The 21,853-nt window shown below is 40.8% G+C and overlaps 1 protein-coding gene across 1 annotated transcript in view; it reads right to left on the bottom strand.

Annotated features, from left to right (window-relative positions):
* Nucleotides 1-7,729: 7,729 nt before the first annotated feature.
* The window catches only part of DISC1 (DISC1 scaffold protein), a 132,496-nt gene continuing 118,372 nt past the window's right edge, over nucleotides 7,730-21,853 (bottom strand). Inside the window, exons 8-9 of the mRNA XM_026081535.1 lie at nucleotides 17,924-18,034; nucleotides 7,730-10,491 (exon numbers count right to left, since the gene is read on the bottom strand). Of these exons, the coding sequence (XP_025937320.1) occupies nucleotides 10,336-10,491; nucleotides 17,924-18,034 (267 nt within the window). The 3' untranslated portion in view covers nucleotides 7,730-10,335. The remainder of the gene's footprint in view (nucleotides 10,492-17,923; nucleotides 18,035-21,853) is intronic.

Here is a 21,853-nt window from a genome sequence, read left to right as displayed (position 1 = left end):
GAGAACTGTGCATGATCCTGAACACTGTAATGTTCCCTCCAGCAAAACCTCTTAAAGGATTACTTTGACTTGTGATTAAAGGTGGCAGGGAATACTTGGCAGACCTAAGACTTTCAACAAAGCAGTGCAATTTTCTTCCTAGGCTTTTTTTTTTTTCTCTCTCTCTCTTCTTTTTATTTAGTTATTTATGTTTGAAAGCTGTCTGAGTGCCTATCAGGCTTGGGAAGTCAGGTTGGTTTTCGTTCAAGACTCAATGTTTATCCAAGGTTGGGGGGAGTTAGGGAGGAAATGTGCATACTGAGAAGTAGGAGATGCTTTTCCTTTGACTCTCACTGGTATAAATTCTTATAACACTTCACCTGCTAGAAAGTGTATATCTGCCAGGGGAAAAACTGAAGAAGGAGGCAAGGTCTTGAGAGGGCATCAGCAGCTGGAAAGACTAGCTGAAAATCAATGTCAGGCCCTCAGCAAGCTGTGAGGCTGCAGGGAGTGGAACTGCCTGCTGGACTCACTGATGTGAGTGGTACCTGCCAAAATTCAATCCATTTCCCTCCCAGCTCAAAAACTGCTCCAGTGTGGTGATGTTCCTTCACGCAAACTGTAGTAAAATAAAGGTTGTCATATCCTTCACCTTTTACCCAGGATGGAGGACATTCTACCATTTCTTGGTGAGACTTGATGCTAGCGCAGTAACCTCCCAGCCAAAGGCCGGAGGTTGAAGTACTGGTGTTTAACTTTATTCTTGAGGTTCCTGCCAGAGGAACTTTTTTACTCTGGGTGAGAATTAAGGCATATTCAGAGATATATTGAGAGAGTTTTGCAAGAGCTGATAGTTGAAATTTTGTCACCAAATCATGAGGAAAGACTTGACCTCTAACAGGTGCTGAATTTTGCAGTTTGTGTAGACACACTGAGCCTATACCCTTTCCTGTGTCATGTGCTTCACGGATGATGTCTTATGAGCTTCATTCATCTGGATTAGCCCAGTGTTACACAAATCCCTACCTAAATGCAGAAGACCATGATTTTTTTTTTTTTTGTACCTCAGGCCTCCTTGAAGCGCTGTACGTATTTTCAAAATCAATCTAGTGTCTCAAGTTAGAAGAGATGTAGACCAAAAACCGTGCCAAATGAATAGCCTAGAGCAGGTACACAGTGCAGAAGGAGTTCCCACAGACTGGCTGAACTACGTGATTGCCAGTTGGTGAATGTTGAGTTTGTCAGGAATAGAGGCACTTGTATTTCCTTCCAGCATTAGTGAAGAGAGGCTGACTAGAAAGCTCAGTGTGGACAGTCTTGCCAACATGCAATGTTTTTAGAGTAAGGGCATTAGTAAAATGTACCAGGGACTCTGTCTGATTCATCTCCCCAAAATCACTGATGTGCTTAAAAGCCCTGAGGACAGAGGACTCTGCCCTTCCTTCTCCCTTCAGGCAGGACAGTGCTAGGCAGCACTATTAAATATTCAAGATACCTGTTAGGCAATTCCAAGCTAGGAGAAGTTCAAATGTCTGTTTTTCTAAAGTCCTTCAAAAATAACAACTGAAATTAACAATAACCATGCAAGACTGATATATTAATTCTAGCTAAGACTGGTAAAATGAGGTACAGAAAGCCTGTGATCATACAGATGAGCTTTGGCAGGGCCAGAAAGAGAACCAGAATATTGAATTTGTCTCTAATCTATCTTAAGACGGGTGAGTTTGCTTTGCCCTTGCAAAGGTAGGAAAGGAGGTGTGTGAACATATTATTATAGTGTCAAGCTTAAGCCAATATCCCCACTGAGAGGCTGAGTTCAGGAGCTAGGATCTGCACCATGCTGACAGGGTCACGCAGCTCTTCTTCCTCTCAGGGAACTGCCAGAGCAAGCTTGTGCCTGCCCAAGATGTACTTTCTGCCTCCAGCTTCAACTGGTGGAACTAAACTTTCTTGCCTATCTGGTAGTGTTTTGACAGTTTTTTTGCAGTGGTAGGGCAGGACAAAGATTTGTAGAAGCTTTGGGCATGTAGTTAGAGGCAAATGGCCCCTCCAGTCCCCGCTCTGTGCCTGGCTGGCCTTGACTTCAATGTAAGGCAGATGTGTATGACACTGAGCTAAAAACAGCTTTCTTTGAGCAGACCTCTGAGGATCCTTAATCCCYCATGGGCATGCCTGTCTCCTCTGAGCATTGAGCTTGCAGGAGGCTTTGACTCAAAGGAATCAGAGCATATCATCTGGGCTCTGTGTGTTCCTCCTGGATTGTGCACATGTGTGTGAGTGTGCATGTGTGTATAAGCACATGTGCAGAGCTCCGGGGCAAGGACTGCTACAGCCAGCTGCATCCCGGAGTTGAGGTGCCAGCCCATTGCAGAGGGAGGATGTTATACAGGAAGATCAAAGAGGAGAACTGAACTTAAAAGAAGACTAGCAGTGTGAAAAATCCTTGAATTCCATTATGAAGTTTTTTCCTTTCTTTCAAATCTGTGCACCATTTAGGACACGCATAAGCCATGTGTTAAAGGTGTTAAAGGGATGAATGTGGAGCATATGTGTCTGCTTGGGCCTCTATCGGGGGGTTGGGTTGATGGGAGGGAATGATAAGTACTATGGGAGCTTCTGAGCGTGAGACATCAGGAGACTTTCATTAAGTGGCATACTGTCTGTATGCAAGAGTCATGACCATTTTCTCCTATTGATTTAATTCCTAGAGCTAAACATCACCTCCTATAATAAATGGCCCAGTAACCACAAATAGCTGTACAGGCAAAACCTGATGCCTACCAACATTCTTTGCTAAAAATAAGCAGGCATTGTTACCAATTTATAGGGAAAGTGAATAAAGAAATCCCTGAATGATCGTCTCCCTGGTCTCAATATATCTTCTGGGAAGAACTTTTTAAAGACCAAGAACTAAGGCTGCAGAAGGGGAGACGTTAACCAGGCCTGGTGATTCATTTGTCTTTCAGGAGACAATGTTACTGCTTCATTTTTTTCCACTATATAAGTTCTTCTCTATTTTAATGGGATTATTAAGCACTGACATTCAAGCAGACCCAATCAATACTACATTTCCAATTCAAGATAATAAGAAATACTTGAAAGAATGAAGGAAAGAAAGCTGGTGATGCCTTAGTGTTCCCATGTCATAACTAGGGAGTATTAATGTGCTGGGAGAGCTGCTCTATGTAGCTGTCTACCACTCTCAGTGCTAGGGTGAAGTTTCAAGGAGAGTTAGGGGTTCAGTACAACTGTAGCATGTATTCACTCAAAGAATTTGGGGCACTTGATAAGACGGCAAAGAAGAAAAGTTTCCCATCAGRATTAATGGAGAGAGACCGGCTTCACTTGCAACAGCTCATTATAGAAAATTAGCAATGGCAAATCACATATGGCTGTGAGAGGCAGGCTGTTCTTTTCACCTTTTCCTTCTTGTTTAATGAAAACAACTGGTAATAGAATGATCAAACGCCAGCACCCTGAGCCAAGATAGACAGTGCCTGATTGGTACAGTGCTGGCTGGGTTTCTTTGGACTCTCTTCCCCTGCAGAGGCCGTTTCGATTGCACTGACGTGCAATGCTGCAAGTGGTATGGCTCCGCCGCTTCCCAGGCCACAGTGTGGTGCAAGTGCTGCTGTGCTGCCTCGGCTCCCCAACTATCAAATCTCACATTGGCCTCGCTGTGTCCTGTTTTGGCACTGCATTGTGAAATGTGTCCACATCCCAGTTGAACCTGCCTTCCCCCAGGAGGGAGGAAATCTGGCTTGAAACACCACTGCCCAAGGAGGCAACCAAAGCCAGGCTCCCACATTGCTGTTCCTCGTATTTCCATATCTGCTCTCTGATCCAGCACTTCCCTGTGTGTGTGGCAATGGTGTATGCCTGTGGTTGCTTGTTCCCTGCTCTGAAGTGCTGTCACAGTGGTGCATACTGGACCCCACATGGCACTTCTTCCCTGGGTGTCCAGAGAGCCGTGTTTCAGAGACGCTTTCCTGGCCTTCCCCAGTGGGGCTGAATTGATGCAAGTGTCCTGGGCTGGTGACATGGGGCAGTTTGGGTGGTCATATCAGGCGGGCTGGAGGGAAATGCAAAGGCAAGACAATATTTTCAGCCTGTCCTTGCAGGCTGAGAAAGCAGTATGCCATTTCATGGAGGGCTGGAGTACTGCAGGCAGCCTGCCGGGGCAACGCAGCCTGGGGGTCTTCTCAGCCCTGTCTGTGGGACAGGTGTCAGTTAGTTAGTTAGCGTCTTTCTACCTGCTCCTGCCCAGTCAGGCTTCTGAACCGTTTTGTAAAACAGCTTCAATCGTGGCATCTCAGGAAAGACTTATGATAAGCCCTTCCTTAATATTCAGTTTCTCTTGTTTGTATTCACTTGCCCTTTCGAGTTTTGGTCAAAATCACAAGTGTAGGTAAACAGGCTTTTCTAACATGCAGCCACCCAGATGTCCTGTCTTCTAACTCTACCTCTGCAGCTAAAGAACAGTTTATCAAAGTACTTCTTCTGTGGCTTATTGTTTGTTTGTTTTTTAGTCATTAAGGAAAATTCCCATATTTAAGGGTCAAAGCACTGTGACAATTCCCTGGTGACATACATATAACGTAGGCTGTAAGAACCTGCATTGTGGTGGTTTTTGAATCAAGTGCGTAACATGTAACATGCAGGAAGGCTCATTTTCACACTTTATGAAAAAAAGTCCAAGCTTGCTTTAACTTCAAGAGACTTTCTTGCTTGAATGGTCAATTATGCTCCCTACTGGAAATACTTCCCCCCCCCCCCTTAACATGAATATTGCCTGTTAGTCTTCATATAGTGGATCTCATCATGCAGCTTTCTGCTAGATGAAAGGGCCATTACGCGGTAGAAATCTTCCTCAAGTATATACTTAAGGCCATGAGCAAGTCACCTCTTGATCTGTAGGTGGCTAAGTTACTTGTATTGAGCTTTGCTGGTCTTTTGTTATAAGGCACGTTTTTCTTAATCTCCAACTATTCTTGTAGCTATCTATCTTCTTAAAACCTTGTCTGCTTTTACTCTGTGTGGACAGCAGAGTTGGCAGTGCTTGCAAGTGCTCTGTACAGATGGTAATGCCATGTTCTTAGTCTTGAACCTAAGTAAGTGGGGAAATAGCTTGGTCAACTATTTAGCAGCTGTTCCAGGAAGTCATGTTGAAGCTATTGTAAACTCCTGAGTGCTAAGAGAGTAAAGTAAGGTGTGATCCAAACTAATCAGATAATAGCTAAGAACAAGTAACTCATTGCTTGCTCTTGCTGTATTTGTGGGGGAGAAAGGAAATAATCCCAGTCCTTTAAATTTCAGGCCTTGCCTCATGGAGTGTGTATAGGAAGTGGCTTGAAAATACAATATGTAAAGCAAAAGCCATAGGAAAAGAGAATTTTAAGTTTTGGAAGAGTACAGAAATAGTAAGAAAGATGGATGGCCGTTTCCTTCCCCCCGATAAGGAGTGGAATAGGTTGGCTCAGGTGTTGCTAAACCTATCAATGCGACACTGATGCCAAACGTAGTCCTGGAGAAACTCATATGCACAGATCTGTAACCAGCTCCAGGTTGCTGCTCATGAATCTTGGATTGCAGTTGCTAGCACAAGGAAGACTGCCAGCAAGCACAAAGCAGCTACCTATCTGCTGCATGTATCGGCTGATAAAGCTTCACAGCGGTGCTCATGAGCTGAGGCATGTGCGTGGAGCGGCAGATTGCAGACAGCCTCGGTTGGTTTTGCCTTCATCAGCTTTGCGATTCCAGCATTGGAAAGTTGGCACCAAACTCAAAGTTTTGGGACTGAGCTGATATTCTTACAGTTTTGTGTCTACTTAGCAAGATAACCCCAAGGGGCTCCTCTTTAGTGTTTCAGATTTTCATTGTCTGAAAAGGAATAAATCTGAGGTTGTTTTCTTCCCCTTGTAAACTGTATTGCCATTGTGCAAAGTTCTTTAATTTTCCAGTTCTCCCATGCGATCTATCATGTAACACCTAGCTATGAGCATGATTACTTTCCTATTAGCTCTCTTTTTTGACTTAGTATTCCTGTATTGCTGCTTATTATCATTATAAACTTTTTGTTCAACTCCACAGGCCATTAGTGATGTATTGACCTCATCTTTGACAGTGCTCCCAACACACACMCCCCCMCACACACACCCCTACACCTCCTTATAGACAAGGAGCCAAGAAGAGAGTGACTGAATACCAAACATGTTAAAAACACAGACATTTCCTTACTCATACAACCCCAGCTGCTCTTTTCCCAGGCTTCATATTTAAGGCTTCATTAGAAATTTGAGAGAAATGCTTTACTGTGGCTGCTGGCTTGGCTGCTTTTCAGGTTCAGAAAGAATCATCTTCTCCATTCACATATCTTCTTTTATATATATATATATATATATATATCCAGAAACTTGTACTATCATCTTCCTTAACAGTGCAGAAAAATATCCACATGTGCATAATATTTTAGAGCTTCTTTGTGGCATATGTTAATCTCTGAGACTAAAAATCTCTTGGTCCCAGTCTCATTTTTAATAGGATAGTAAACTAAGAGGATACATGAGGATTATTCTAATCCCACCCTGGAGCTCCCTCAAGCACTACCGCAGATCTGGTAGCCATTATATAACTGCCTTCTCCAGCTGCTAGAAGAGATGTGCTTATCTTGATKTAACAAGTAATAATAGGAAAAGCAAAAGACTGAAATGTCAAGCTTTAGAAAGACCGGATTAGCTAATTGATTGAGAATAGAAATATTAGGCTAGAGCTAAACRCCCTTTGGGGTACTGTTCTCCCTTCACTCCCTTCCTTGCTCTCTTCAGAGACAGCGAGTGAGTGTGTGTGTGCATGCATGCATATATGCATGCGTGTGCGCGTGGGTGTGTGTTAAATACAGCCAGCTATTCCTCCAGTGTGTGCACAATGCTCTGCTTGATGTGAGCTGCTTCCTAGTTACTCTCACAGTTCTCCAATGCTGTTTCAGACATTTCTGTGCACAAAACCTAGACACCTCTCTGTGTACTCAAACCCCTTGAGGGCTGGCATTTTAGATAGGGAGAACACATGACATGCAGGAAAGGGGCTTTCTCTGGTGGGATTCATGTTTGTAGGTGGTAGAACACCAGTCCACCTGGAGGTGACATAGTTCTAGCCAGCAAGCATGACATTGGTCTGCTGGGAACCACCTCCCCTACCTCCAAAAGGGGTGGAAGAGCCTTGTCATTTCATCATGGCACTGACTGGCAATGAGGGTGTGCGAAAGCATGACTTTACTTTAAATAGTTACTGTAGGTAGTACACAGTCCTACATACTACCCTTACCCTGACCCTTCTCCACAGGCTACAGAAGAGCTATTTTCACTTGGGTGAGGAACTGAGGGAGGCAGGCAGGCTTCAGTCACACAGGAAGACTGGCTGAGCTGGGGCTTAAGCACAGGTTTTGCATGTCTGTATGGCTCATATTCCTCTCCTTTTCACACCGAATGTACCTACCTTTTGCTTTGGGACTCCAGTTTCCAAAGCATTTTTTTTACACTGTTTCCAGAAGGCATCACAGAACTTCCCAAGCAGAGGAATCACTACTGTCAACAGCACACTAAGTCATGCATGTGTTTTCTCCCTTCCTTGCCTGCCTCCATCCCCCCTCTCTCACCCCAGCATGAAATTTGTAAACTGTACAGAATGCAAAGACAGATGTTTTGTTAAAAACATATTCTTTATTTGAAAGGGTTTTTATCCACAGATAAAAAACAGCTGAGGTGTTATGTAGTATACCCTCTATTTTTTTTTAAGTATGCTTATTATTCAGCATGTCTGAGAAAAAGAATGATTACTGGCTCTAACTTCCCACAGCAAATAGCGAAGTTAATGGAATAATAAAGTAGTAATAGTCCACAGTATGTATAAAATAAATGTTAATAGATACAAATATGACATAAATGAGGACAGATTCAGTTTCCCTCCTCCTCAGGAGTTCGGTGTTAAAGTGGTTGCATAAGTTGAGTTTTATTAAAATGCATCTGCATTCTGAAGCTGGGGAACACGAAACACAGGTTTTTTAATTGACCTGGAATGTCTTCAAAAAATCTTGCTAGTGAGAATGAGGGTGCTATTTGCCTGTCCTTATGAGAGTTACTATCCCAATCACTGAGTCCTAAGAGCTGCAAGGTGGAAGACTTCACAACTGAGCTGTGACAGACCCTGGCTCTAACACACTTACAGTGCCCTCCAACTATTTATCTTAAAGGCACTAGATAATCAAAGGACAAAACTCCAGACGCTCCTCAGCACRTGGGAAGAGAAGGGTTGTGCAATCTTAGTGCACTGTTCATCTCTCTGGGATGTCCTCACAGTGGGCTTGTAGTCCTATAAATGCTCATTGCTGGAAATGCAATACCTGGACCCTCTATGATGTTAACCCACAAGCAGCTTCTACTGGTCTTAAGAAAACAGCTGTAAGAGAGATCTATTTTGTCAGTGTGTTTTCTTTTTGTTTACCTGAACTCATGCCAGTTTCTGTGAGGGCTTTGTGGCTGATGGTCATCTCCAGGCAGCCACGTTACATGAGCCCACCCAGAGTTTCCCAGGCTGGAGCTGGTCCTGTGCATGGGGCTGAATTTCAGCCTGTCGCAGAAAATTAGCAAGTGCCACCTGCTCTCTGTCTGTGGGAATTTTCAGAAAGTGCCAAATCAGCAGCGGGGAGGTAGGTAGCAAACAGGGACTGTCCAGCAAAGCCTGGAGAAGGAGACCTGTCAAACAAAGAGGCTGCAGAGCAGCAAGAGACCTCCATCTGAGATTGGTGATGGTAACCAAGTACTGCAGTCCGTGCAAGGTAATGATCCAAGACTCTTAACCACAACACGGATGCTGATCCATATATTATACAAAGATAAAAGTCACCATGTTTTGAATTACAGGGTTGTAATTCCATCCTGAGGATCTGATGACTACAGCAACCACTTGAGCTCTGCTCCCCTTGTTTGACAACCGTATACTCCTGGATACAATTATAACCCTGTTGTATGTCTCAGCTGCCTGGCACTTATTTTCTCCCTATATACTTCACATTGAGGTAGAAGTTTCAACTAGTATTAAAACACACAAGGAAAACGAACACAATCTTACAGGACTAGTAGTCCAATGAGCTTCCAAATTTGCAAAAACCTTCACAATGTGGCTGTGAAATGAGTAATTGAAGTAGCAGAAACAGTCATTCTAAACATGTCAGACAAAAGTAGTATTAAAAAGTACAGCAATGAACTGCAAGTGATTTGCTTCATTTACTGGTTTAAAACAGRTAATTAATTAACCAGAGATATATATATATTTAATTCTTCTCTGCAACAAACGGCACAAGAAGAATTTTGTGTGATATCAGATATACTCTAATATCCAAGTGAGAGTAGACTATGAATTCTTAATTGTTAACTGTTTTGAACACTGATCTAAATGCAGGTTATTTAYAGTAGTTGGTCTCAGTTGAACATTGTTTTTTATCTCCTATTAAAAAATACATGTTTAAGTATGTATATGTATACATACATATCTCTTCCTTCTGACTTTTACAAAGAAGATCAAAGTAATATAAWAGTATTAATAAACTTTACAAAGAGATTTAAATGACTTATTGTTCATACAATACTTAAATATAAGGAGCACAAATCACCAACATTATTTTAATTTTTGTGTGCTTTATAACCTCTGTAATATCAAAGCAAGTTTATATTAACATCTAAATGAAAATAGTCAAACTACTGCTGTAGAGACTGCTGTTAGTTACCTCCACTGTACTCAATACCACTGAGTAAATGAGGTCCAAACTTCTGTTAAAAGAACGTGGTTAGCTTGAATTTCATCCTATTGATTTAATTATTGGCAGGAATGTGAAAATATGTTGAGTGTAAGAAAGCTGTTAAAGCCAAAGAAAGAAAAGTACTTATATTCTTACAGCGCTTTTTCAAGAAATACTAGATGTACCAGCTTTAATGTTACATTTTTAAACTGGGGAGAAAAATCCATGAGTAAGGAAGACAATATTGTTTATGAGTCTTCTAGGAGAACATTTCATTGACATTAAAGGCAACTTTGCAGATTCACTTGAAATGTATCAATTTGTAATCTACACATTTACAGGAGATGCTCTGCTCTGAAAGCTGTTTCTCAATCTGTGCCAAAACATGTGAGGCTGTGTAGAATACTTCTGATGATAGACCTCCGGGCTCTGTTTCTCCATAATTGATTTAGTTATTAGTTATGCAGGGAGAGAAGAGATCCCTGAGGGTTGGTAAAACAGTATTCAGTTACTAAAAGCAGCCCTTTGTGAATTAATGTCATCCTACCAGCTCTTTCTGCTCATTATTCCTTCAAGTCTTGTTTTCTCGGACACCAGCTGTCACAGAGGAAGTCTCCAGCCTTTTCTTCTCCTGCCTCCCTGCCTGGCTGAAGTTGAACCAGCACGGTCTGGAGAGTCTCCTTCACCACCTGGATCTCCCTTTGCAGGGACTGTACAGGCTTTATTAAGGAATAAATCTATAGGTGATTGGCAGCCCCTTTTCTCTTTCCAACTTATTAAATAAATTGTTGTTCTGCTGCTCACAACAGATGGCCGTGGCTATCTAATTGTAGCTTCAAGTTCTTCCAAACTGTCTGGATTAAATATTAATACATTTCTCACACTTGCTTTCAAAAAAAAACCCAAAAAACCCCAGGCAAATTGAAGTTCTCAAGTATCACTATTTAGCACTTAAAAAAGGGGAGGGGATGAGGGACACTGCTTGCATACTGTTCTCAGGGGAAGGAGGGAGATGAAGAAATTGTACCATGGAAGCAGTGGCACAAGCTGCTATTTCTCTGCTGGATGGAGAGTGCACATCTACACCAGAGACTCAGGCCCAGGGGCTCAGACCCTCAGCGCTCCTAGGTGAGAGCAAGTGGGCAGTGGGAGCAGTCTGAGCCATAAGCAAAGTGACCGTGTACTATATGTTGACAGAGAGCTAGGAAATGTGTGCTAGGAAAGGGGGGAGTAGGGGGAGTGTCTAAGTAGTGAAATTAGTTTATAATAGAGAAAGTGTTTCTGCTCTGCTTACCTCCAGAAGGCTTTAATCTTAGCTGAATGACCAGTGTAATTATAGTGCAGACAACAAAAATATAGCAGCGATATGAGGATCCACAGTGCTTTGAACAAAAAGAAAAGAGATCAGCCGTAGCAAGGTCTCACTGTCTTGGGCTAAAAGGATCGAGGCCACTTGGAGAACATCTCACAATTCAGTAAAAACGCTTCATTTGGTTAAGAGAGGAGAGTTTTCCACACTTTATTTGCTGTTGTCTAGTTCAGGTTTCCCACAAGGCACTAGGGAAGAAAATAATGGCGAATAGCTCTGTCTCTTAAGAGGTGCTCACCTTCTCCTCACCTCTCTCTCCAGCTCCAAAATGACAGAGGGAAGGGGGCAGGTGGTGGCAACCAGAATGGAAGAAGTGGACAGTGAGCAGACACCTGCAGRTGAAAGGAGGACTAGAGATGCATGGAGGTAGTGGCAACTGTTGAGACATGCACAAGTTTTTAAGTCACTGGGCTTTCTAAGTAGTACAGCTTTTTGTTCCGATGACCAGACCCTCCTGGGAATAAGCACAGTTTATACTACCAGTACATCAGCCTTTCTGCTGATAAACTTCATCTTACATCAGCGAGACTATCCATCATTGAACCCATGAGCAAGGACTGCATGTAGCTCAATGAGATAAGCAACTTTATCTTCTCTTCCCTAGTTTATTACATGGAGGGCAGAGTGAGCCTGAGCTAAGTCAGAGGCTGCTGAGGCTCTAAAACACCAAAGTCTATGTGAAAAAACCCTAGGGCACACCCACAACCTCACTGAGGCCAATGCTCCCTCCAGTACARGTAAGGCTAAAGGCCAAGGACCCTAAAAGGCAAAAATAAATGGATCAAGGGAGAGAGAAATAAGTTCATCTACAGCAGTAAGATATCAATAGGATTTCTGTGAGAGCCCAAAATGCATTTCTTCAAGGGAAATGAAACAGGCTGAAGCTGAAACTCACTTTCAAAAATATAATACACAGGAAGAATAACGCACAAGGACAGGCTTTAGCCTTTATGAAAGGTTGCTTTACTTGGCCACAATGTCAATGCAATGTCAAGAGAAAAAAGACACCCTTAGGTTATGCAACTGTAAAAAGTGAGCTGCTGCTTTTGAAAAACTGTGACTAGAGAAAGTGATGGGAAAACTATACAGCTCACCTCTATTTCAGGCAGTCACATTTACTCCTCTGAAAAGCCTTTAGGCTGCTTTTAATTCTGTTATCACTTCCTCAAGACTTCATCTTTATGTATTTTACATATATTTACTACAATCTTTTACTCTTAACACTTTTTACCAGGAGTATTCATTCATACTTCTAATTTCTGGACAACACTATTAATCCAAAGGGATTCTGACTACTCATAATCAGTAATACTAACTAACTAACTAATAACACACTAAACTTCTATTCTAGAATCTCAAAGCACTTTACAAGGACAAATTAATTATGTCTTGCAGCTTCTCTGAAGTAAGAAACATTACTGTCCTCTGATAAGCGATCCTGGCTCTGCAACTTAATCATGAAGTTCTGTTGAAAACCTAACTGGTAAGAGCAAAAATCCTTCAGTTTATGAACACCATGAAGCCTTTGATATTTAATTACATTTGATGTGCAGTCTGTGACTACACGCTGTTGTGTGTAATACCCCAAATGATTACAAAATTCTTTTTAGGTAGAGAGAAAAAGCAAAATTTAAATGTTTTCCTGACAGTGGATCAAACACCTTGAAGGAAGGAGGAAAATGAAGAAGACAGGGAAAGTGACTCTTAACTGACAGAAAGATGGAGCAACAAGAAAGATGCCTGAATAGTCTATATACAGCAAGTTTCAATAACCTCATGAATAATACCACAATCTGCTGTACACAAGTAACATTCAAACCAGCCTTTATGGCTGAGCAAAATATATGCTATTAAGACCGAGCATGGATTCTATCCATATACAGAGGTTATGTCTGGATAAAGAGCTTCACCCATTTTAAAAATACAAAAAATTTAGCTGACACATGCAAATGTCTCCTTAATGCTTAAATTCGCTATCCAGAGCCAATATCGAGCCGATACTGAAGGCAGGAGCCAAAACAACTTTCAACCCGGAACATTTCCTGTTGTGTTCAGGTGAAAAACTGGTAAAATCTTTCTTTTTCACAAAAGCAGGAAAATAAAGTACTTTGAGACAGCTTCATACAAAGAGAACCCATACTCTGCAACAATGCTGCAGCTCTAATGTTGTCTTGGTTTGAAGCTTTTCACATATTTGACTTTCTCACTCTTTAAAAAGAATATGAGAAAGATCTGTCAGCAGTTCATTGTGGAAGGATGTTTGATTCCACATCATGACAGAGCCTGAGATTTACACAGGGATAAAAGCAGATCTAATGACTGCAGACTTGCTTCATTTTCAAAAAAAAAGGGCTATTGGCTCCTCAATCTATCTTCCCTTCTCTTAGCACAGATGTTTGGGGAAAAAAGACATAGGGCAGATCTTGCAAACCAGTTACCTTCCAAAGGGAAAGGTTAGAAACTAAGGGTACATTGTGTGATAAAAGGCCTTGGTAGGACAGCCAAGGACTACCACAGGGCTGAGGTAAGGACCTACGGGATTTTGAAGAATAACAGCAATTTTGGACATCTGAGGAAGAAATTAAGATTTGAGGAATATAAATTATCAGAAAGAGTTTTTTACCTAGTTGACTATTCTCCTCCTTTTTAACAGCTGAGTGTTACAGTGGCTTGATACAGCAGCTCAGCTAAATGTCCCAGTACATAATTGCATGTGGGCTATGATACCTATGTGCCAAAGGAACAATGAAGAGGCAAACGGTTTCAGTTTTTACCTGGAATGACCTGGGTTTGGGCTGTTTAGATGTGTGCTCTTGGGAGCAAAGGAAAGACGCTGAGCCAGTGCCTACCTCTTTTAAGTAACGCCTATCTATGTGGTCTCAGAGTGAGAGCGCAAAATGGCCCTTTGGAAGTCTCTCTCCTCCTCGTAAAACACAAGGGCGCCTGTAGGAGTGAAGCTGGATTAAGAATTTTCTACTGCCCCCCTCATTGCTGTCTCCCTCCTTCACAGCCACAAATATGTTTCTATAAAGTAACATAATTCCCCTCCCCTCAGCAGAAAGCACCTCCCCACCAGACTACCCAAAAAAACCCAACCAACCAACCAAACAAAAACCCACCACAACATTTTGAAAAATGAATCACTTCAGTGATCTGCCTATATCAGCAGCCTTCAAAACACTTGTACCAGCACAAAACAGAAGGCAAAGAAACTGTAGTGCATGGGTGGAAATGTGTTGACCTACCTTCTTCGTGGCAAGAATGCTAAAGGTGGAACCACGTTCTCCTAACGGGACACACGCTCAAGGAGCCCACCCTCCTCTCATCCAAAATAAAGACGAAGAGGGCCCATTGCCACCTATCGCTCTTGCGGGTTGCCAGAATTTCTTACAGGTTCACGCAGGGTGAGATTTCTCAGTGAGGTACAGTTAGGGACTAAACTCTACATTCCTGATTCTGGTGTAAATCTACACTGCTGTGACTTATATAAGAGCCTGTCCTTATGATAAAGGTGAGAGATCTGCAGTGCCTAGTGAATATTTAGGCACAAAATTCTGTTTTCGAAATAACTGTTTAAAGGACAAGGAACGGAGATTCTGTGTGCATTTAAAATAATACTCCAGCCAGGTTTTCTTTCAACAAAAGCATTTTCACTAGAAGGAACTATTACATGCATTCAAATTGTCTATCAAAATGTAACTGCTAATTAAGAACAAAAATGACTGTGAAATTGCAATATAGGCTCCATTTAATTTTACTGGGAAATCCAGACCTTTACTGTCAGAAAAGTAACACCTCTCATCAGTTTTGCAGACACCAGCAATGAGTCACCTCTCCTCCTTTGGTTTTTCCACTTAATAATGTGGACTGTTTTCATACACTTGCCAATGATTAACCATAGTTGAATGTTTTGTGGCTTTATTTGGTTATACTACACAGAATTTAGCAAATCTGTCAGAGTGCTACAGATGAGCTTTCTTTTCCTATTGTTTGATGCTTTTTATACAAAAGTACAGTTTAATATTTTCTGTGAAAAGCTTCAATATTAAATGAGAATCCCAAGTGGGTCTGTGCAAATACTCAGGGCAAAGAAATATCACTACATTTCCCCTTTGTTCAGGTTGCACTGATAATTATTACTAGCAGCATGGTTGATTCAAGTGTTCTTTGCCATCGAAATGTAGAATGAAAAACAATGACATCTGGGATTTTTCTTCTAATATAAACTTAATTATTAATCAAAGCTATGACACACACACTAAACATTGGCAAAATGGCTTGAGAGCATCAGGAATTCATTTTTCTCAATGGGGTCTTTAAAAGCCTTTAAATAATAAGACAATAGGAGTAAATACATCTGTGCAGCATCTCATCAAATTTTTGACCTAATAATTTGTACTATTTCTATGTGGAAGGTAGTTTTTTGGGGGTGGAGGGATGGGAAGGTGAAGAGAATGGACAAAAATAACTAGAAAACAAGAGTTTGGAAAGTTTATACTTTCATTACAATTTCAGATCTTTAAGCCCTTACTCTCTGAGAGTTCTATAGATTTTTAATGAAGACTGCATAATTGCCTACCATTTGAGATAAGAAATGATTTCATTTAAAACCAAATAAACTACTGTGCAAATAATAAACCCAACTATTAATCATCAGTTCTTCTACTGAGACTAAATCTTTACACCAATCTCAATTCTGGTTCGTGTAATATAAGCAAGTTACTAGTGAGCCTAAGTTTATGTCGTAGGCACTCAGCGGTTTCTACTTAGAAAGCAATTTATAGGTCTAGAGCACTGTGGTAGCTGCTTTTTTCATTCCTTTTTGAAGTGTAGCATAGTGATTACATATACCAGATGGTAACTTTTTATGCATATTGATCTGGACTACCTCTGAAATAGCAACTGAATGTTAATGAGTGGTAGCTGAATTGCTGAACTGCTTCTCTATATGTCCCTATTTTTTAAATATGGTTTCTTGTTTTGTAACTGATGCTCTTACCAGGAGGACTGAGATATCAGTGATGTATTTCTGTATTTAGATAACAGGAGTTAAATTTCATTGATACTTTAAATCAGATCTAGATCAGACAACTGTGGCTTAGAAAGATATTAATTCTTCTTAAATTTCCAATGATTAGATATTTTTTAACTAACTCCTGCAGCCTGAACACTTAGAAAGAAACATGAGTGGCATACAGAAAATACAAATACTACTATTTTACATTCTTGTAGTGTATTTTCTTCAGGAATAAAAAAGCACTTTTTCAGTTTATTGCATCTTAGATGGTAGCCAGTAACTATGATCAGACCTGTCATAATGACTGCTGGGTCTGAATACGAGCTTAAGACCTCTGCAAAAATGGGAACAGAACCCATAAATCCAATTCTCAGTGTTCTGCTGTTCATTAGAGTAATTGACTAAAGTTCATTTCAGAGCAAATACATGTTAAGCGAGGAAGGAAGTAGATATCCTGCCCATACACAAGACATACATGCATATAGCCCTGAAAAGAACGCTCACAAACAGCGTCAGGGGAAACAGAACTGCAAGGGAGCRTGTATACTGTAAAGAAAGCTCACAGAATATTGCAAAATGGTCTATGCTAAACAAGAAAATAATCTTTCTGTGCAGTGAAGTTTATCATTCCTATAAGTTCCAAGAGATCAGATCTGCAGATAGAGACTTTTCAATAGTTGGTAATAGATGCCCATTTAGCTAAAACAAGGTCGTATCACCACAAGTTCCATCTACAACCCTTTCTAGTTTTGCCCTTTCTAAACTCTCCCCTGCAAGACTGTTTCAATCTCTGTTTCAATGTAGGAGGAATTGAATCCTTCTTAGCACCATGGTCACCCTCAACTCATCCTCAGGCATCTGTAAGGGTGATCTGGTAATCTCTCCAAACCTGAATTTCTTCATCTTTCTTCATTATCCATCTGCCCAACACCTCTTCTCCATGAAAGACTAAGCAACTAAGTACTCTCATCTTCCTCTGTCTCACTGGTTCTTAGGCTCTCTTCCCTTTCTCAGAAAACCAAAATCTCTTTTGTGATAAATTTTTCTATGGAAGTTAGAAATAAAAAAATATTCTGCACTCTGAATTCTGAAAAATTTCCACAGGGTAAGCCCAACAAATGCCTTTGTAAAGGTTAAGCAATCTTTAACCAGATGTTGAACAACAGATGAAGCACAGAAAGAGATAAGGATACTTTATAAGACATCTCATCTGGTAATTTACACTGGAGTGTTGGAAGCTAATTAAATTGCAGAGGATGCCACATGATGCATCTGCTGGCCATTTTTTCAAAAGCAACAAAGGCCAAATTAAATGTGACAATATTCACAGTCAGAGTCAATGATGTATCATTTAATGTAGTTAAATCATGTTGGGAAATGGAGATTTATGGATGCTTGTTTCCATGTACCTTTTGGTGTACGAGGTATTTATTTATATGGGCATTACGAGCAAAAGGATAGAACAGTAGAATAAAGGCATTTCAATGCCTAATCTCAATTTACAAGGAACCAACTTCTGTTTAAATCAATTAAAGCTGGATCAGGCCACAGTGAAAATGCACCACAGGAAAACTTGCTCCAACAAAAATGTCCACTTCAGCAAGACAATCAATTCTCTCTTTCTTAATATATTAAATCTACATTAAAAAAATAGTACTCTATGTGAATCTGAAAGGCAAGTATTCCACATACATACACTACACACACACCCAGATGATACATACATACATATATATATATATATATCAAAAAGGATATGAATAACTCCGTCATCAACTTTGCAGACTGAAGTTTGCAGTTGATCTTCCAGACGCACCAATTTCTCACTTATGGCTTCACATTTTTCTCCCAGCTCCACAGAAAACATGAAGAACTCCTACAAGAAGTTGAAAAAGAAAAGAAAGCATCTTTGTTGCTGACTGCACTTTTATCCATGAAGCTTGCAGCAAATAAAGGAGAAAATAAAATATTGGTAAGGGGACATAATGCTTTGCAGTGCTAAAACATTGCCTGAAACCAAATTCCCTTTGAAGCAACCGAAAGTTGTTAYTTCATGATGATTTGGTGATTTATATGAAATGGAATGAGCTTGTGGTCRCAGTCTACTTCCCAGCAGAAAAATGTCATGATGTCACTTTCAGCAAAGGATTAAAAGGGTGTGAAAACTGAACTGTTCTCCCTCTTCCATGTAGTCTCACCACAGCAGGGGAGGGAAATCTCATGCTGCCTAAGCCATTTAGGTTCCTAAAATTTCAAGTTGTTTTTTTGTAGATATGACTYACACTTTCAGGCCCTTTAGACACTTCAAGAAGCATCACTTTTGGCATCTCCTAAAAACACAAAATGTATTTACTTTTGGGGGGAAGAGGAGGAATCTGGATAGAATATTTAGGGATTTTGCTCAACTAGTCAGAAAATAAAGCATCAAATTCTTAATACAAGACAAAACTCTACACTTTGTTACTGTGCTATGGCAAAACAAGTTTTTGTTTTGGTAATTTGTGTCTTTGTATCTTGTACTGACTTCCTCTTCGACAAATGACCCCAAAAAGCAACTAATCAGAGGGAAAAATGATCAACCAATTTGTGCAGCACAGAAACAAGCCTCTCCTCTCCCCCCAAAGACTCATAGCTCTACCTACAGTGAAAGTTAGAGGATATTGATATGGAAAAGATTATGGTGCCAGGATGAAGTTCTTTTGGAGCCGCGTTAAAACAACACGAGTCTTTCACCAGCAAGTCAATGCTGGATTTTCTGTAGACCTACTCATCTATATAGCCAGCTACACATGTGGCCATATACCATGTTCAGAAAATGTTTGCTCCTTTGAACAAGAACTTGGGGTCCTAGACCTCTTCTAAGGCTACTTTGCACTGATCTGTAGCTATAATAGCAAGTATCAGTAGCTGTTTGAGAGAAATCCTGTGTCTATCAAGCCCTCCAAAGACACAGTGCTAATTCTTGCTGGAATGCTGTCAATTGTGAAACAGTCCGATTTTGGCACACACATTGATTGGACTTCTCCATGCTATCCCTACACTTTGGGTTACACAGTGCACACAAAACAAGTCAAATGTCAGAAGAGCTCTGCTAGCTGGCACATCCTCTGTTACAGCACAGAGCCTTGACCTTTCTGCCTGCCTATGTCTTCTGCCAGATGCAGCTATTCAGCAGATCCCAAGGGCAGGCAACAGCTGCAGCTCCAATCCTGGACTGCTGAGCTGGAGAGTCTGTGCTACAAACACCCACAGCTTAGAGTCAGGGAAGGACAACATGGGAACCAGCTGGCTGAGTCCCTGGCTCAGTGCATGAGACCTGAGTGGCCACCTCTGTAGTCAGTATCAAATATCATAACTACAGCACAACTTCACAGAATTTATAAAAGTAAATTTGGCCCACTGTTTTCAAACATAAGAACAGGAAAGGAGAAGGTACACATTCTCCCTACGGTGACTAAGGATGTCCTTGTCTCAAGACTGGGGGACAGAAGATAGAGAACAAGTCTTCCATCCAGCTGCTAAATTGTTATTCAATGCACCAGCAAGACTCCACATGCTTTTAGCGGATGGATAACCCAGGCAATTTATACCAACAGAAAGCTCTTAGAGAATCATACTGTGCCACACATGCAGGAAAAGGTAACAGCAGTCTAAAAGTACTTAGGTCTCTTATTCTAGAAAGAGAAGAGTCAGTAAATCATTAAAACTTGCTGCTCTGAAAGCACATCTGAAACAGTGACCACCTAGGGAAAGCTCCACCTCTGAACTCTGATTTTTCTATAGAAGTTTATTACTGACAAGAGAATTAGATCCTCACATAATCATCATCTCAAACAAGAAAAATAAGACCAAAACCACTCAGTGCTATAGGATAGTTGAGGAGTTAATTTAGTAAGAACAGTGTTTAATTAATGCACAAATTCTTAAGTGTAGATTTGCTTTGACAGACAAAAACTGTAAATGAAGTTTTCAAATAAGAGTCTCACTACAGATTGTGTACTTAGGCAAAATGAATTAGTCCTGTACAGATCCTGAAAAAATGCTATTTTATAGTGACACATAAAAAGCAGACTCTAGCTCTTACAACATCAATATATTGAATACTTTAGTCTGATCCAGTCACTGCTTTTATCAAGAACTATTAGCGTGTTAGAGTTTGGATCAGGTTTGTGCTGTCAGGAAGGATGACATTTCTCGTGTTAGTTTGAAATCATCAGTTATTATATATAGCAACTAAAAAACGTGCATGTTAAAGTACTCTCCTGAATACCTGTGTCATTAACTATATTTAAATATGAAAAGCATTATAAAGATACACATTATAATAGGGTACCCCTTTCTTTTTTGGGATACTGTTGACAGTATGACAGTTCATCCAGATAATCAGTTACCCAAATAGCACTGTCAGGTTCTGCTGTAAGAGAGGATCCATTTCCTCTATTTTAAAATTGCCTTCATGTTTCCTTTCTAGTATATGCAAATACAAGGAGTTTAGGCTATGTCTTCACTGAGCATCTAATCTAAACAATAAGCCCACTGGCTGGATTTGCCTAGCCCTGTTGTGAACATCCACAGTGGAAAATCTTTCCCCATTCACTGTGCCCTCATTAATGCTCTGTGTGAACTAGTAAGATGCCCAGAGGCAAATCCTTAGTCCTACAACAAACTGAAGAGTCTACAGTCCTTTTCCAAGGAACTGTGGCAGACCTTGTCCATCCTTCTGCAAATCCAGGGAAAACTGTGGAAAGGCACTGTAGAGAGGGCAAACAGATTGCTAATTATTCCTGTGACCCAGCTTTTATTTCGTCTAAAAGCTATGCTCTGCTTTTATTCTGTTAACATGCACATGCACAAAAAATAAAACCTCTCCAGAAGGCCTGAAACAATAATGCAGAAGTGAGACTTGTGCCTTTCATCATTAGTATGCCAATAATGACACTTTGAATATCAATAAAACATACAAGGAAAGTAAATACCCCTGCAGAAAAGATTACACAATCTTTTTGGCATGATTATTCCCCTTGGTGAAGGTTTTAACATCCTATCAGGACTAGAGTGCAACACAACTGGTTCCTCTTTTTCAGAACAGGATTCTATACATTACCTTAGAAAAAACTTCTATTTTTCCCCACTTGACAGTCTTGTCACAGCAGCTATCCAGACTTTAGCCTCCTTCCTAAACTTGCAACAGATTCTCCACTGACATCCAGAGTTTTTCCTGTTTACAACAATGAACTCCCTCCCTGCATACACACATCCCAATTCAGCAGCAATCCTCTCTTGTCTTGCTCCACCTGAATATTACATATCCCTCTTGATCCACCATTGTCATTCCTTGGGCTTCCACTGTCCAGTGATCTGGAGCCATCCAGTGTCTTAAGGGATTTCCAATATTTTCCATTTTATCTTAGGCTCAGCTTAAGACTTCCAACCCCTCCAGCCACTTAAATGGCAGAACTTTTCATTCGTTTTTCCCACTAGGCTGGCAGTTCAAGCACTAAGTAAGCCTTATGGTACCATCCCCCTAACCAAATTGAACCTGGAAGCAGTTAGACAGATGATTGATAAGAGGAGGAAACTGTCAGCTGCTGCAAAGACATGCAAACTACAATACAAGTTTTGGATAAAGTGTTAGTCCTGCAAAAGCCATTGCAATGAGCCTACCATACACCTCACTGCTGGCTAGAACAGAGGA

This window comes from Apteryx rowi, unplaced genomic scaffold (genome assembly GCF_003343035.1).
Source record: "Apteryx rowi isolate R43461 unplaced genomic scaffold, aptRow1 scaffold_552, whole genome shotgun sequence".
Taxonomy (NCBI): Eukaryota; Metazoa; Chordata; class Aves; order Apterygiformes; family Apterygidae; genus Apteryx; species Apteryx rowi.
The sequence above is the reverse complement of the archived record's forward strand: the minus strand, read 5'-3'. Positions and strand labels throughout refer to the sequence as shown.